General features: G+C 40.4%; 1 protein-coding gene across 4 annotated transcripts in view; it reads right to left on the bottom strand.

The window, feature by feature from the left end:
- The window catches only part of LOC125897757 (solute carrier family 22 member 4-like), a 29,951-nt gene that overhangs the window by 7,227 nt on the left and 4,095 nt on the right, over positions 1-18,629 (bottom strand). For 2 of the 4 annotated variants that reach the window (XM_049591103.1, XM_049591102.1), the window contains 11 exons: positions 16,405-17,406; positions 14,642-14,824; positions 12,627-12,730; positions 10,011-10,165; positions 9,659-9,830; positions 8,452-8,578; positions 7,975-8,075; positions 7,112-7,326; positions 5,010-5,192; positions 1,426-1,561; positions 66-1,021 (listed from right to left, as the gene is read on the bottom strand). In XM_049591103.1, coding sequence (XP_049447060.1) covers positions 952-1,021; positions 1,426-1,561; positions 5,010-5,192; positions 7,112-7,326; positions 7,975-8,075; positions 8,452-8,578; positions 9,659-9,830; positions 10,011-10,165; positions 12,627-12,730; positions 14,642-14,824; positions 16,405-16,611 — 1,653 coding nt within the window. In that variant the 5' untranslated portion in view covers positions 16,612-17,406 and the 3' untranslated portion in view covers positions 66-951. Of the gene's footprint in view, positions 1-65; positions 1,022-1,425; positions 1,562-5,009; positions 5,193-6,883; positions 7,012-7,111; positions 7,327-7,974; positions 8,076-8,451; positions 8,579-9,658; positions 9,831-10,010; positions 10,166-12,626; positions 12,731-14,641; positions 14,825-16,404; positions 17,407-18,629 lie in introns of those variants that run through there. The other 2 variants (XM_049591105.1, XR_007450517.1) reach the window with 2 other exon arrangements.

The following is an 18,629-nucleotide window of genomic DNA, read 5'->3' as shown; positions in this document are numbered from 1 at the left end:
GTCCTCACCAAAGGTAAGTAATGCAAAAACTTGTCGACTGGTCATTTGTGTAAGGTTTCCACAACAATAATGCAAACCTTGCAACTTATGCTTCACAACTTAAACATTTATTAACAGCCATCGCATCAGTATTATATGTTTTCTCCCCTATTATGGATGGCAAACTTGCAGCCTGCATGCATACATGACATTCAAATATGGCTTTAATTGTGTAACCAAACTACATTTTGTAACATAAATATTTGAGATGTGAGATTTCAATCCTTTATTATTGGTTTTAGTGAATATTTTGTATCCATCCTCACCATAACACATATACGTAAAGTGATACAAAAACAGAGCAAGTCAAAAAAAATCCTTGAGAAGTCCACTTCACCATTTAAGTCTTACATTTCAATTTAATATTCTAATGTCTTAGAAAGGGCGGCATGGTGGTGTGGTGGTTAGCACTGTCGCCTCACAGCAAGAGGGTTGCCGGTTCGATCCCGGGTGTGGGAGCCCTTCTGTGCAGAGTTTGCATGTTCTCCCCGTGTCAGCGTGGGTTCTCTCCACAATCCAAAGACATGCAGATTGGGGACTAGGTTAATTGGTAACTCTAAATTGTCCGTAGGTGTGAATGTGAGCGTGAATGGTTGTTTGTCTCTATGTGTCAGCCCTGTGATAGTCTGGCGACCTGTCCAGGGTGTACCCTGCCTCTCACCCGATGTCAGCTGGGATAGGCTCCAGCCCCCCCGCGACCCTCAAGAGGATGAAGCGGTTAGAAGATGAATGAATGAATGAATGTCTTCAATTGCATTACAAGTAAAAACTATGCGTTCAAGTTTAATGAACAGCTTATAAACTTAAAAAAAAACAAACCTAAATAAGATAAAAATAAAGAAATGTAAACAGCAGTAATGATATTCAACAGTAATATCAGCATATCACCTCCATCAGTAATGTTGTAGATAATCACAGTGGACTGTCCAAGAGTGACAAGGGCACTGGGGTTTCTTTTCCAGAGATGCATGGACACTTTATCCTGTTATGAGGTGGAAAGACAAAAAAAGAAAATAATTGTGGTTGTGAAGTTCTGCATAGAATATAGGGCAGCTATAAGAGGGCGAAGTGTCAACATGTCTTGAGTGCTATAAAACTTAATTATCATCATCAACACAAGCAGTCGCACTCACTGGAGCGCCTGGTGGCACATTAACACATCCACTTACTGTGTTTTTTACATGCTTTAGTGGGAGGAAACACGAGAGTTCATACTTCATACTGTAAAATCACAGAGCTTAAAATAATCCTTCAACCTGCAAAATATGTATTTGGCCACTATTTGGCTGCAGCAGAAACAAGTTTAAAGTTGATATAGTGAACTTGCTAGCAAACACTTGCTGATTCACACATCCATCACAAAGGTGTATTTCTTACGCAGCCTACCTCTCTCTTTTTTGCATCTCTTGTATAGTTTCAGGTAGAGGTCTTCCCAAAGTCTCTGGAAGGAAGAGAGCAGCAACGGCAGACATAATAGCCAGAGTCCCCAGTATAATGTAAGGAAGATACAACAGGTATACTCCTAAAGAATGAGAAGGGAAGGTTAAGATGAGAGAAAATTATGGGTACTCTGTGTGTGTGCATTTACAGTATGTGTGAGTCTGCAACTCTGGGGGAGACTGCTCTCTCAGAAGCAGTGTTTGACCATCCCTCTTGCTCCCACTGCCTTTCTCCTTATACAGCCAGAGTGTTTCCCCTGCCCTGTGCATGAACATGAGTGATGTCTGGCTCGGATCCCCTGGTGTGTATTACACTTTTTTTGCTTTAAGTTATCATTATGAAGTATGAATGAATGAATGAATGATTTTATTTTATTTTAGTGTCATGCCACCTTGTGGCCCATCCCCAACAGGATTATATGACACCTTTGCAAAACAAAATAACAATATACATTTCCAGTCGTGCTGGTCAAGCATTTGATAACAACAGCAACAGAAAACCAATTTACAGCAGTAAAGTTATACATCTACTGATACAATGCTCCCTTTCTCATGTCCCAAGCTTTCTCCAAATACTTTGCCAGTCCAAATATTTCTTTTCAAACAGCCAAGTCAGTCATTGTGAATCATCCGCATTTATCCAATCTACCTTAATCTTTGTATTACTAAACAACTTCTCACGGATCTTCCAATAAAAAGGACAGTACAAGACAAAATGATACTCATTTTCAACTTCTTTAAGGTCACACATTTGACTGTCTTCTCCCAACCCTACATACCTCCCGGTTTCAATATGAAGTGGCAATATGCCTGCTCTAATCTGTGCACAGAGTGATCTTTGTTTCTTTGACAGGTTATACAGAACAAAGTTTTCAGTAAAATACTCATTTTTTATTTCACGGTAGGTACGTAGCTTTGGTTTACTCCAAATCTCATCTCCCCACTGTTGTTGAACCTCATAAAGCAGCCTTTCCTTACAACAATTCAATTTCCTTACAACCTTACAAGTTACAATGTCAATTTTCCCTGTTCTGAGGAATACTTGTTCACATCCATATTTACAAAACGAATCACACATGTCCATTATCCAAGGTCCATTCCATTGTATATCCCATTTGAATATTTTTTTTGCTAATCTATTATCATCCATATCGAGTAACCTATTCCATAATCTGGCAGCCCAAACCTTCCAACGGACTTCACTGGGTTCCCAGCTCGTATCCCCTGTGACCGCCAGCACTGGCACATACAGTGGTGTGAAAAAGTGTTTGCCCCCTTCCTGATTTCTTACTTTTTTGCACGTTTTCCACACTTAAATGTTTCAGATCATCAAACAAATTTAAACATTAGTCAAAGATAACACAAGTAAACACAAAATGCAGTTTTTAAATGAAGGGTTTTATTAATGAGGAAGAAAAAAATCCAAAGCTACATGGCCCTGTGTGAAAAAGTGTTTGCCCCCCAGCTCCTGTTAAAACATAACTGTGGTTGATCACACCTGAGTTCAATTTCTGTAGCCACACCCAGGCCTGATTACTGCACACCTGTTCCCAATCTAGAAATCACTTAAATTGGACCTACCTGACAAAGTGAAGTAGACCAAAAGATCCTCAAAAGCTACAGACATCATGCCGAGATCCAAAGAAATTCAGGAACAAATGAGAAAAAAAGTAATTGAAATCTATCAGTCTGGAAAAGGTTATAAAGCCATTTCTAAAGCTTTGGGACTCCAGCGAACCACAGTGAGAGCCATTATCCACAAATGGCGAAAACACGGAACAGTGGTGAACTTTCCCAGGAGTGGCCAGCCGACCAAAATTACCCCAAGAGCGCAGCGACGACTCATCCAAGAGGTGACAAAAGACCCCACAACAACATCTAAAGAACTGCAGGCATCACTTGCCTCAGTTAAGGTCAGTGTTCATGACTCCACCATAAGAAAGAGACAAAAAAATGGCCTGCATGGCAGAGTTCCAAGACGAAAACCACTGCTAAGCAAAAAGAACATTAAGGCTCGTCTCATTTTTGCCAGAAAACATCTTGATGATCCTCAAGACTTTTGGGAAAATATTCTGTGGACTGACGAGACAAAAGTTGAACTTTCTGGAAGGTCTGTGTCCCATTACATCTGGCATAAAAGTAACACCTCATTTCAGAAACAGAACATCATACCAACAGTAAAATATGGTGGTGGCAGTGTGATGGTCTGGGGCTGTTTTGCTGCTTCAGGACCTGGAAGACTTGCTGTGATAAATGGAAGCATGAATTCTGCTGTCTACCAAAAAATCCTGAAGGAGAATGTCCGACCATCTGTTTGTGACCTCAAGCTGAAGCGAACTTGGGTTCTACAGCAGGACAATGATCCAAAACACACCAGCAAGTCCACCTCTGAATGGCTGAAGAAAAACAAAATGAAGACTTTGGAGTGGCCTAGTCAAAGTCCTGACCTGAATCCTACTGAGATGCTGTGGCATGACCTTAAAAAGGCGGTTCATGCTCAAAAACCCTCCAATGTGGCTGAATTACAACAATTCTGCAAAGATGAGTGGGCCAAAATTCCTCCACAGTGTTGTAAAAGACTCATTGCAAGTTATCGCAAACGCTTGATTGCAGTAGTTGCTGCTAAGGGTGGCCCAACCAGTTATTAGGTTTAGGGGGCAAACACTTTTTCACACAGGGCCATGTAGCTTTGGATTTTTTTTCTTCCTCATTAATAAAACCCTTCATTTAAAAACTGCATTTTGTGTTTACTTGTGTTATCTTTGACTAATGTTTAAATTTGTTTGATGATCTGAAACATTTAAGTGCGGAAAACATGCAAAAAAGTAAGAAATCAGGAAGGGGGCAAACACTTTTTCACACCACTGTATCTATGCACACCCAAAAAATATCAAATGGTCCGATTATGTACAGCTACACTCTTAGGATAACTACCATGACCCCAGGATCTGTACTGCAACACAGTAAATGTTGATTCCACAATTCAATGGCTAAAGAATAATGACACCATCTGCATTTAAACTGGTTCCCTATATGCCTTGCTTTTACAGTGCAATTCTGCCTGCCACTGGGTGAGAATTCTCAGGATAATTATGGCTTGATTTATGGCACAAAGTGTTCTCAACCATTGCACAACAAAAGCAGGAAGCAAACAATGCTTTGACAACCATCCCCCGTTGCCAAAGGATTTCAGTCCAACTCCTTTGCAGTTACTATCCCCAGTGGCAATAATGGCAGACAGTGGAGCAACCACAGTAATTATGGAAACTCTACCTGACAATCGAAAAAGAGATTAACAGTGTATTGCCACGTTCTGAGGTAAGCATCGTTTGTCTTTGTCACAGCTGCGCCAACAGCAACACTACTCGAAAACTCTAGGGAAAAGTAATAAAATTGTCTGTTTCTGTCATGAGGGCGTGTGCATCGCTTCCAAACTTGGTGAAATAAGATTTAGCAGGGTACATCAGCACAGGTGCTTAAAAAACAGTTAAACCAATGGTAATAATTATTAACTAAATGCAATTTACTCACTCAGTTCTAACAAAAATGGTGCAACGCAGCTTCCCAGTCTGGAAACAGTAGTGTATATCCCTGTCGCTGTGTTCCTGAGCACTGTTGGGTAAAGCTCTGCAGTGTAGGCAAACATCAGAGCTGTGCCGGTGGTAATACCATATTTACCCAGCATCTCCAGTGCAAGTGACAGATTTGATAGACCTAAAGGATAAGGACATAGTTTGTTTTTGAACTGGAAACAACAGAGTAGAAACACATACAGGTCTGAAGCCCTCGATTAACTACAATTTCTACCCATGTCTGCAACATGTAGCTGATTTCTCTTTCAGTAACACTTTATAAAAAGGTTACAAAACACATGTTTATGTAAAGTTACAATGTGTAATTTACATGGTTGTTTATTAGCATATATCAACTATTGCTTTTTTAAAGTGTAATGCAATTCACATACAAATGGAAGCTTTCTCATAGGCTTAGAAAGATTTCTCTATATATACACAGGCAGGGCGCGGTCTGATGGAGGTTTCCTTCTTGCGTTGCCATATTTGAATACAGCGACCGAAAGGGATATACGCGCTTCACCTTTTGCGTTTGCCTAGAACTTGCCGTCACTGGAGACGGTTAAGGTGAAGCTCAATCCGGGGCGTTTCTGCGTGAACCTGCTTTGTACTTTTATGATTCTGTCGCACTTCAGATGGAGGAACACACATATGTTTTGCCCCGTAAGAGGGAAACCACGGCACCAAATAAAAGATAAAGATCAGATAAGCGAGGCCGGGACAAAATGCCAGTGAATATCGGCGTTGCTTATTCCAGGTGGAAAGAACTCCTGAGGAGAAGATTTCACAAGGGATGCGGAGGTTGCCTGCTTTCTGCTAGACAGGTAATTCAATCTGATATTTTAAAATCATTTTGGCTTCATGTTTGCAACTACTTTTCCCTCTCGTCAAAGTTCGAGTGATGGCTATGTTTATCCCATAGCTACAGCTAAATGGTTAGCCTAGCCTACAGCCTAATCTGTTGATTCCTCTCACACTGCTGCAAGGCTGCCACCCTCTCCTCCTCCTCCTCTTCCCTCTGTGTAGCCGAGACACACCTCTTCACCTGGTCATTCCTGCACCGCCTCTAACGTTACCCCCTCGCCCCCTTTCTCTCCCTGGTCTTCCTCCTCTCCCTCTTCTTCCTCTCCCTGTGTCCTGGAAGAACACTCTGGAAACGCATATATTATAATTGTACCAACCTATATTTGCCGCACTGTGCCGTGACTATCACATAAAACGTGTTATTTTAGCATTACTGTGCTAATGCTCATGTTACCAAAACAATTAGAAATAAAACACTCCTAATATATACCTCACAGATAACCTATATCTCACTGGTAAGCTATAACATATTGTAACATGGTTTAGAGTCCTTTCTTTTTTTTAAAGATATTTTTTCGGGCATTTTTAAGCCTTTAATTGATAGGACACATGAGCGTGAAGGGGAAGAGAGAGGGGGAGTGACATGCAGCAAAGGGCCACAGGCTGGAGTCGAACCCGGGCTGCTGCAGCAACAGCCTTGTACATGGGGCACCTGCTCTACCACTAAGCCACCGACGCCCCACATGGTTTAGATTCCTAAATAAATATTCCCCTTGTCGCTAGATACTCCTGAACAACTCGAAAAACTCTGCTGTCTGTGCAAGGCTTTTTGTCCTACGAGGCCAGCGTCACTTACCCGACGGGAGGGGTGAGTGAGTGAGCGCTGCAATCTAGAATTTGACCGCTGATGTCACTGTTACTCACCATTTTTACACACTGAGGCTTTAAGTAATGCATAACTCATGTCTGAGTCATGATGATTCAATACATTAATCAATGCAAGATATATGATTAATTCCTGCTGCTCACCTTGACAAAAAGAGCAAGACACTATGAGTTTGTGATAAGTTCCCCCCTAGTTGCAGTTGTTCTTCGGCCCAACAGTGTTACTACAGAGATCCTTAGTAAACAGCTTCATTTTTATCAAAACAAGACTTCTGAAAAATAAAATGCTTCCTTTGAATTTCACCACACAAACCATCACTTTGCATCAATAATCTTTGTGAATAGAGTCCTGGCATTTTTTTTTCTGCTTACTTTCAGGTACCAGTTGAATGAGGTATAGTGGCACGGCTCCAAGGAGCAAGGTAATGATGACGGACAGCCTTCGCGGAAGGTATCGCAGAGCCAGCCAGCTGGAAATGTATGCTGGGACCTCCACAGCTGCTGAAATGAAGCAGCTGATGTAGGGGTCAGCATGGAGTTGGGGTGTGTTGAAAGACAGGGCATAGTATCCAGCAGTCACAGTGAACCTGGGCAAGACGAGAAAACAGACATATAGCAGAGGAGTTTGAATAGAAAGGCTTGTTATAAAATCATATAAATACATTTGGGCAAATTGAGGAAACGTCCGTTCGTGTCCATTCATTTTTTAACCAAACTTGAACTGCGATTGCACTGTGTTGCAGTACAGATCCTTATTGACATACATAGTGTTTGCTGCAGGCACACACGCACACGCACGCACGCACGCATGCGCACACGCACGCACACACACACACACACACACACACACACACACACACACACACACACACACACACACACACTTTTAGTTATGTGTTATGTGCAATGAGGAATCAACTAGTCCATCAATTACTTAATCAACCACATTTTGTTTCCTTGTTCCTGCATGTCACTATTTGTGGTTGAATTTTTAACAAAGGAAATGCTGAATGTGTAACTTAAAAAGAAAATAAACAAAAGGGGGCTCAGATAATGCCTGTGTGTCCTACATTTGCATGTTCTTGTATGTTGCATATGTGTTAAACTGATTAAAACCTCCTCTTGCCATGCGATTTTTTTGTCCATTTGAATGTCTTTTACATGTTCTATTGTAATAAGCTATCTCAACCATTGCAGTAACTGTTAATAATGTAGTTATAAAGCCATTTACTCACGATACAAAGCCGAGAATAAGTGTTGTGGTTCTGATGCTGCTGGTCCTATACAGGTCAATGGCACTAAGGCGTTGTTTAGAGTGTATCTCTGTCTTATCAACCTGCAAGACACACAAACTTCTTCATCCTCTGTTTGCACTTTTTTCAGTATCCTAATATCCTTGGGATGTTTTTTTTTTGTTTAAGAAATAAACTTTTTTTTTTTCAAACAAAAATACAAATTCATCTATTCTGATACTACATGATTTTGACTGATAATTAGTTTTCCCTAAAATGTGCTAACTGTATAAACTGAGGTCAAATCAGACAGAATACCTTTTTTGTTTGAAATGAGAGATTAATCTGGTGACATAACAGCCTCCAGTGTGTCCTGGGTGTTTGTTTGTACCAAATACAACATATCTGACAGTGATATTGTAACATTAGATGATTGTTTTACAGTAAGTGCCAACAGCAGGCATCAGCAGGTCAACTTACATCGTTATCTTGAAAGATGACCCTCGGAGCCTGAACTTTGTTCCACTTAGCTGCTTTTCTCATTATGGCCTCAGCCTCTTCCACTTTTCCCTGGGAGAGTAGCCACCGAGGAGACTCTGGGATGAGCCTGTGTCATTATACAGCACAGAGACAGATAGGACAGGTCATGATGAGGTAGTCTTGCCCAATTATTTTGTAAGTCTTTGGGTCAGTCTGCCATTCTTAACTCTTTACTTGTTGGGTTCAAGATTTTCCATTAAAAACTAGAATTACCACCTTGTGGTTGTATGCCTCCACAAACTAGACAAGTTGACATCCATGTCTGTGAAAACAAGGATGCATCACACACATTTCTCCCCTGGCAGCACAAAGGATCGATACAATCAGCACAGTTTCAAGGTGAACATCCAAGATGTGTGTCAACAGTTCAGTATCTGACCTAACATAACCTCCTCTGTTCCCGATTTATGAAGTAATGGCCACAAAAGTGTTTGTTTTTTTTTTCCAGAAATTATGATGTCACAGTGAAGCTGACCTTTGACCTTTTCGGTATTAAATGTCATCACTTCATCACTATATACCATGAGATATATGTGTGAAGATCTGTCATAATTTGTAAATAAATTCTTAAGATATAGCCAACAACATGTTTTGTGAGCTCACAGCGACCTTGACCTTTGACCTTCGACTACCAAATTTTAATCACTTCATTCCTGAGTCCAAGTGGGCCTTTGTACCAAATTTGATGAAATTCCTAGAAGGCCTTCTTAAGATATCACATTCACAAGAATGAGATGGAAGCAAGGTCACAGTGGCCTTGACCTTTGACCACCAAAATCTAATCAGTTAATCCTTGACTCAAAGTGGACATTTGTGCCAAATTTGAAGAAATTCACAAGAGTGAGACAAACAAGATCACAGTGATCTTGACCTTTGACCTAAGATCACCACAATCTAATCTAATAACCGTTTAATCTAAGTGGCTGTTTGGGCAAATTTGAGAAATCCCCACATGGCATTCTTGAGATATTGTGTTCACAAGAACGGACATTCAGACAGATGGACGGACAACTTGAAAACATAATGCCTCTGGCCTCGGCTATCAACACTGCATACAAATATGCAAGAAATATAAATCCTGTTAAAAGACAAAAAACATGAAGTTCAAGGTAATTCATGATGTTTCCTTGTAGTAAGTAAAACCTACCACCAGAGGGGGATGTAGACCAGGCCAGGCAAAGACAAACCCAACAGGAGAGATCTCCAGTCCCTTAAAAAGTAAGCAAAGAGAGGCAGCAGTATGTAGCCAATGGCAAAGCCAAGAGATGAGCCCATAGATGAGTAAAGGACTCGCACATGGCCAGTCAAGATCTCAGCGCCTGCACACAGAGATAAAGAAATACAAAAAAAAAAAAAAAAAAAGGACGGTGAACACGTGTAAGTCAAGTAGATATGCACAGTATGTTTTAGACTTACTGCACTGTCTACAGGAATACAAAACATGACAAATGTGTAAAACTGTTGTGGCAGTATTTATAGAATCCAACGTCCATACGTACCCAGCACTAAGGCAGCTACAAAGTTGGATATCTGGCCCAAACCATTGATGAAGAGGAGGACAGTGAACATAATCCATGAAGTAGAGAAGACTTGAATAAAGGTAAAAACTGTTTGAACTGCCATGGTTGCAAAAAGAACAGGTTTTCTTCCGAATCTATGAGAGAAGTCGAATAAAGTTTCATTACCAAGGTATATATTGGTACACTAAACATGAACACCAGTTTTTTTCTTCTACACTAAAGGGGGTGGAGATTGAATCAGCAGATGTGCTCAACAAAAACATACTGCATGCAAAATTATTTGCATAAAAATGTCCACCAAGGCCAGATAAATTATAAGGTATGGTCGCTGGTGGAGGAAGTGGCCAGATCCTTTTTCTGTCACATGAATATGCTTCAATGGCTATCCTAAATAAGTTAAATAAGTTTATGCTTGCCTGCCTCAATATGTAATTATTTTTTCCCCCGCCAAAGGATGGTGAAGGCATGACCTGGCCTACTCTCCCTCTGATTGGCTACTAGGCTTGGGGAGCAAGATTGGTTGGCTGTAGGGTAAGAACATCAGGGTAAACCAATGAGAGGCAGAGTGGGGCAAGGTAGGGCGAGCCATAACCTTTACCAACCTGAGAGAAAAAATTCCCCCCTGGCACAAGGGTGTGTGAGCAAAAATGATGACATCACCACATTTTTGGCTGTCATTTGCCAGAGCAAATCAACATGAGCTCCAGGCTGTTACATCGCACCATTGTGTATCATATTCTATGATACTGATGGAAAAGCAACACAACAGGTAACATTATATGACACCACATTATGTTGCTGTACATTACAAGTGCTTCTACCTATGTTATACACTTGATAAGTTGTCCATGTGGTTTAGCATGTGTAGGTAAAACTTCTAGACAATTGAAACAGAGAATCAGTGAACACAAAAGCACCATGCGCAGAAATGATTGCAGTTACCCTGCGGCTGCGCATTTTAATGATTTCAATCATGACATTCCTTCCTTTCGTTTCATTGGTATAGAACAGGTCCATCTTCCAAAGAGAGGGGGTGATCATGAGCTTCTGCTAAAGCAAAGTGAAACTTATTGGATTCATACATTACCAACACTTGCCCACAAAGGTCTAAATGAGTGTCACCATGGGACCATTATAGGCCCTTCATCCAGTTCTTATGTCACAGATTTGCCAGCCCTTACTTTCTGAACTTTCTTGCCTGCTTTATGTTGAAATTTAATTTAATTTGATTCATCCATTGATATTGCACTGGTTTTTGTATATTTATCATACACCTACAATGATGACTTATGTGTTCGAGGTGCTTGTACTGCTCCATTGAGGTGTGTTCATTTACTAACTGTCACAAGCTGTAACCTCTTTCTGGTAATGACACATGCTAAACTGTGATTGGTCAACTCGGACCTACTTCCTCTATTTAAGTAAGTAATTTTGACTACTGCTTCATGCTTGATAAAGGTCCGAAACGTTGCTCCGTTAAAAACCATTGCTGTGAATGGTTGAATATGTGCTCTGTGCAGTCAACTTCCACTAGTTCTGCTCTTTGGAGAGATTTTTGCTGGTGGAATCTGGTCAGGTATTTCTTAACTCCTCAGTTAAAATGTGTGCAGACAGGGGAGACGGTCAGAGGTCTATGTTGGAGGAACTGTGGAGAACAGCTAGCAGACCATTTTCATATATTCTGGAGCTGCCCAGCTATTCAGCCATACTGGCAAGAGATTATACGGGTAATACAAAATATTTTTGGTGACGAAATTTACTGCTCTTTTTCTACAATCTATTTGGGCAATATTGCACCCCATTTACTGATACGAGACAAATATCTTTTGAAAATATTATTAGCAGCCAGTAAAGCTGTAACCCGAAAATGGTTGCAGGTGACACCTCCAACAGAGACAGGCTGGATAGATATTGTGACTAATATTCAAAATATGGAAAGGATGACCTTTTTCGCTAAGTCTACGGATGGATAAGTATTTGAAATACTGGGAAAAATGGATTATATTTGTGACCACAAGAGATGATAACTGAGCCGTCACTGTATGAACTGACTTGTATCTCCATCAGTATAACTATGTATGAATGTGTAGGTGACCAACTGTTTGTTCTATGGTTTGTTTGTTTTTTTATGCTGTATGTTGTGTTTGTTCTTTCTATAAAAAAAAAAACAAAAACAAAAAAAAAAACACTGCTGTGTAGGTGCAAGTCAGTGTGTGGGCAATCCTTCTTTCCGCAATAAATAACCTCACATTGGAAAAGGTCTGTTTCATAATCTGGCAAGGTACGGTTGCAAAAAAAACAAAAGCCAACATACTGGATGACGTTCATTAGTGTGTAAGGCAATGCCAGCATCTCCACAAAAGAATAACAGTCATTTCCATCCCTGACAAACATAAGGATAAGTGCTGCTTGCTATTTTCTCGGTATACAATCATGTTCTGAGTTAGAGGTACAGGAAGACCTTAAATTAGTGGCTGATTTGAATTAGTAATTAGATCTCTTACCATACAGTTTATATGGTAAAAGGGTTACAGGTTTATATGATTGCGTATGTATATTTTATATATACAGTTTAACTGGTGTTTCTTTTTGTACTTGTCTGAGAGCTGTCCTGAGAAGAAGGATCCAAGAAGAACTCCAATGAAGAAAACTGTGGAGGTGAACGGCTGCTTCCACTGCTCACTGCACACCAGGTCAAACTGGAATAGCCATACATACACAATTATACAATGAAACACATTGACTAGGGGAAATCCACTGTATGTATTTGATGTCTGATTATGTTTCAGCATTGAGGCCAGCTCTCTGAATTGCCAACCTCTCAGCTCAATGACATTATTTGTTTTTGTGTATTTGAATATACTTTAATTTTCTAGGCTGCAATATTCATAAATTAGTACTTTATGTAGTATTGATGTTTGAGGATGTGCTGCACAGAGTCTATCAGGTGCTGTGTTTCAGTAAGTCTAGCAAGTTTTGAAGTAGGAGAACAAATCCTTTTCTGTTTTTTTTTTTTAATTGCAGTTTTGTTTTTGTCGCAAAGTGAAGAAAAGTCACTGTAAGTTAAAGGTTGATGCTAATTGGATGGTCCAGAGGAACATGGGTCATTTGTCAACAAATGTTCAGAGCAAAGGGGCACAAAATCCCCAGATAAAAAAGTCTAAGTCCACAGCTCCACATCCAGGGGTATATGGACACTGGAGGAAAGCTGTCAGAGGGCCCTCAGCCGTGGGTATGGACCCAGGTGAGCTCCTGCCCTCCCTCTGCAGGCCCTGTGCCCAGTGTCGGCTGTCCTCCAGTGTCCACACCCCTGAATGTGGAGCATCCAACATGCTCTGGCTCTCTGCTATGACGGCCTCTTAAGCCCCAGTAAAGCCTCCAGATTTTCACAAATAAAGGAGTTTAGAAAATATGACGTTTTGTGATAAATTAGCCTAAACTACCCATGAAAACAGCAGAAAAACTTTTGTAGTTGTGGTCAGTAGTAACACTCTTGCATTGCCTCACATGAGCATAAACAACTGACAATCATGTAACAACCAGCCAGGGCAGAGTGCACAGCAGAGCATCCCACCCTCATCCATTCCAGCCTTAACCCAAGTTAAACCACATTGTAGCCTGCGCCTGAGTTTTTGTATTTTGTCTCCCCGTCTGAACTGTCTGAACTGTGTGATGACGCATTTGGTGTTAGCTGTGGAACGTCCTCTGTGTTGCCTGTATGTCTTATGGCTTTTAGTATTTACTGTACCAGCACAACAATAAACCTGGTTGAACTGACAAAAGGGAGATAGAGTAGGCTTACATTCAAACCTGTTTCCCATACATGCCCGTGAAAATACAGATCACATGACAGAAACATCCTCAAATCTTAAAATAAAAGATTCACCACTGGCTTGTCCAGAGTAGCAGGCTGGATTGCAAAGATAATTCGCAGCAATTAAAATCACTCTTCAAAGGGTGTGTCTCTCTTGCAGTATGGATTTTAGAGACTGCCACGTTTGTGATAGTTGATGAAGATGACGAACAATTGGGTACTGTTACCCAGGGACTAGCTTCACAATGTGAAAGCAGTGTATGATCACGACATATCACCGTCACATTACCTCCTCAGCGTTAGGCAATTGATACGGTAAAAAATCAAATAAATAAGAAGGCGTTTAACATTAATCTATAACAATGCTTCCATTTTTTGCAAAGAGATTCTCTTCACAGTTATGATAATGAGCAAGCGTTAACTAGGTGTGCTGACTGACTGCAGCTGTGTTCACAGTGCTGTGCCTAATGTACCAGCATGATTTTGACAGAGGGATCCTAGAGAGTGAGTGATTACTGTGACATTTCACTATGCTTTGAATAAAGGTTTTACGGACATCCAAACCCTGCAGGCAAAAGCCCTGCCCTAAGTATACACTCTGCAGAAGGACAAATAAAATACAGACATGGGCAGGACTGGGGTTAAACAAGTGCACAGTGACAGTAAGCTGGCACTGAGACACCAAGAGCAACAACACAACAAAGGCTGCAAGACAAACGCACTAACAGAACAGGAAGACTGCGAACAAAGATGAGGAGTAAAGTTGAGATAATACAGTCTTGAAACACTCACTTACCTCAGTGACAATGGTGGATTTGTAGATGTCTTTGTTGTAGCTCCAACCGTCCACACAGCCCTCCTGCTCCAGGTCAGTGAGGTTGACGTCCCTGCCAGGGATGAATCCCTGAGCAGAGAGATTTCGGACCACATCTAGCCTGTACCTGCTGCAACTGCTCAGCTCCTGTTTCCCATTCACCACCTCACAGTCACAATACAAACGTAATTAGTGTTATTAGTAACATTTCTATTGATGTTAATTTGTCTTTGTGGTGTGTTTTTCCTAGCATGTGGATGAGTAAAACACTTCCCTTTGACCATATTGTTACATTGAGAATATCCTCTGCATTTGTAACATCCATGTGGAAGAGGTTTTAACAGACTATGTACTTTTTTCCTCTGATTTTGCATCACCACGTACCAGGCTGTCTCTACGATTACATCCTCTTCGGTAAACTATGCATGGTGGTTCTCTTAAATACCTGGATATTGTTGGGTCTGATGATTATATGTGCCAATGTTTTTTAATAATAGACTTGACTTCAAACATAATATCGCATCATTTAGGTTGCAGGGCATTGAGAGGTTGTAACATTGAAGAAATACTTAGCAAAAGAAAAGTATACTGGGTATTTAATCTGTAAATTCTTTCTCCCAAAGGATTAAATGATGGGATACCAGTGCATGTCATGCTGACGTATCAATTTATGATACACGGATTAAGAGTATACAATGTTGAACATGTTGAATGATTTATGAAAGCTGCAAGGCCGATGTGTTCATTCATACGATCGCCATATTTTGTGTATAATCTTGTAAATAGCCTTTATTATGTAAGGAGTCTGAGGTTTCTAAGTTTTTCCTATGTTTTTCTTGTTCTTTCATTTGTGGGATATGAGACATATGGTGCACAGGCTGTTGCCGATTATTGAGAAACACAACTAATTAACTCCCCAACACCTGTGCACACCTGTGAAATGGGTGGAGCAGTTTCTAAATAAGCTCAGTGTTGGAGACAATGGTGTTGAACACTCTTGACAAAGGTCCAGGAGGACAGAAATATTACTGTTACTAATAAATTGTGAAGCTGAGCGAGAGCAGTGTGATATAAGTGATAATTTCCAATGCGCTTGCATCTGAGACAACTGGATGTACGAGTATCTTTCCTCAAACAAAATATTGAAACAACAGGTGAAGTATTCTTTCAAAACTTAAGTATGCTATATCACAAAAGCAACCTTAAACGCCTTGGCAAGCCTTTTGATTTCATTGTCCTGGTTTATGACCATGCTTTTTACATAAACAAATCGAACACATCTTAATACTGCTTTTAAATTTCAGATATATTCACACCTCAGTCACACTGACCTGGTTTTCATCCAAACTGTAATAAGTGATGTGACCTAAAACTAGACAAGAATTTAACTCTTTCATGGCTTTAAAATGGTCACTGCAGTGATGTTTGTATGATTGTAAGATATGCCTGACGTCAAGGAGAAACTAGATGAAATGCATGTGAAAAAGAGTATTTCAGTGAGCTCTTCTAGATTCCTGTTTTATTCCCAGTCCCTTAAAATAAAACATTTAAACAAAATGTTGTGTGCTCAATTTTAAAATTACAAGCAAATACAAATATGTAGGACATAACAATGACATTTGTCTAACTTTGTGTCGCAATGAACCTTCCTGAGTCAAGTTGTCAAAGCCTAGGTTGATCGTGTGCACAGGATAAAAATTAACATTGCGTCTTTCAACAGGCGGTCTCACTTCTGGTCGTCTCACCTTTACTGGTATGACGTTGTTACGCCAATCTTCAGTAAGGTTGGATTCAGGAACAAGGCAGTGGTGGCTCGGTATATCAGTCAGGAAAACAAGGGTGAAAGCTCCAAATCCATTGGGCACGATGCTGGCGCACAGGAGGAAGAAGACAACCTGCTGGAACCGTCCCCACTGACCTAGAAAAGCTATGCTGTCAACAAAACCCCTCATAATCAAAGAATCCGCTTATTCATAGGACTGCTGCTCTATCCTCTGTCTACCTGCAACTGTGACTTGCACAGTCATGATCCTGAGCACCAGGCAATGTTTCCCCCACGGCATAAATGGAGATTCCAAAAAAAAAAAAAAATCCAGCCGCCGCCCTGTGTCACGGAACTAGATAAGCCTTTGATATGAATTGTTGTTGAATTGTCTAACCTGTCGACCTAGAAGAACCTGTGGTATCACCAGCCATTTGTTAAAAAACTCAAAGTAATGCACAAAAACAAAGTAAAAAAAAAAACAGTTAAATATCAGCAGCAAATACATAGAATGAATCAAATACTCAAAGTAATTACAGTAACAAATGGTTCCAGTACCTCAACAGTTTCTCTGTTTTAAACTTCCGCAGTTTGTACCTGCTGAAATAAAAGGAGCTTTGTTGTGGAGCTTTGTTGTAGAGGTGTGAGGTGAGGACCAGCTATTGCGCAGGGCATGCAAGGTGAGGATCAGTTGTTTTGCGGGGGTGTGAGGTGAAGATCACACCCCATAGCTCATATGAGGTAATACCAGTATGGCATATTAGAATACTCCGTAATTACCCTCAGGGCTTTTGTGCAAACATATAATTTAGGCAAGCCAAAGTGGGGCCATTTGCATATCTGTGCCCAGGACCCCACTGTCTCATCATCCCTCCATGATCACATAATACATTAAAGAATCACAGCTGACCTTGTATGAAGGAATCACAGCTGACTTTCCACAGCGTCTGATGTGTCTCTTCAGGCGATGCAGGGACACTTCAACCTGTCACAGACAGACAAACAAAACATGATTTGTTGAGTGTTCTAATCTGCACAGACTGGTGCAGCAAAGGAGCTCAGAGTTATTAATGTTTCCTCACTGCTATCAGCTTCATTATCACAATCATAAGCAGCTGTGTTTACAGCAATGACTAATGTCACTATTACCCCCCCAACCCAATTAATTTCTTCAGATTTGGCACAAATATCGACTTGGATTCAATGACGAACTGATCTGTTTTTGGTGGTCAAGAGTCAAATGTCGAGGTCAGTGTGACCTCTACATTCTGTCATTATTGTTAATATAATATCTCAAGAATATCTTGAGGGAATTTCTTCAAATTTGACACAAACGTCCACTTTAACTGAAGATTAAACTGATTAGATTTTGCTGGTTAAAGGTCAAAGGCTATAACATAATAATTCTTACACTAATTATGACAAAACTTCACACAAATATCTAATAAGATATAATGATGACATTTTAAATCCAAAAAAGTCAAAGGTCAACTTCACTGTGACATCATAATATTTTACATATAACACTTTTCTGGCTAATACTCAACATCATATCTCAGGAGGGGGAGACATTTGGGCAGATACTGAATTGGTGACACTAATCTTGGGTGCCCACCAAACTGTACTGTTTTTATAGATCTTCTGTGCTGCTGGGGGGAAGATTTGTACAAGCAGCCATGTTTTCACAGACTCTAAACTGTAATGCCAGGCTCCCACTACACAGCGTTTTTGTCTGTTCCAACTGTCACTGTGTCAGATTAGGTAATTGTGGAGTCATAAAATCATGCTGTGGCTTGGCTGACAGACGTAACACACCACAAGTTGGTCCACGATCAATAATCCCTGGTCATCTTTTATGACATGCATTATGTCACTGGGTTATTCTTGTTCTGTTTTTATAATTATTACTATTACTTCAGTCACTATGACTGATCGTGTCCCAGCTTAAATGTTATTGTAGTAACATAAAAAGCGCCACCAGATGGCAGGAGCTACATCTGAAACATCATATGCAAACTATGACAGTCACTGAATCCTCCACGAGTTCCTGCCTGTACAGAAAATGTAGGGATTCTCTCAACTTAAATTATAAAGGGGCCTTTAATTTTAAACAGATACAGGAAGTGTTGAGTTTGAAATGATGGCCCAGTGGATTAACCTTAACACGACAAATGGGAGTGGATTAAAAGTGAAAATAGAAAAATGCAA

This window comes from Epinephelus fuscoguttatus, linkage group LG12, assembly GCF_011397635.1.
Source record: "Epinephelus fuscoguttatus linkage group LG12, E.fuscoguttatus.final_Chr_v1".
Classification (NCBI taxonomy): Eukaryota; Metazoa; Chordata; class Actinopteri; order Perciformes; family Serranidae; genus Epinephelus; species Epinephelus fuscoguttatus.
Note: the sequence above shows the minus strand (reverse complement) of the source record. Positions and strands in the feature narration are given on the sequence as shown.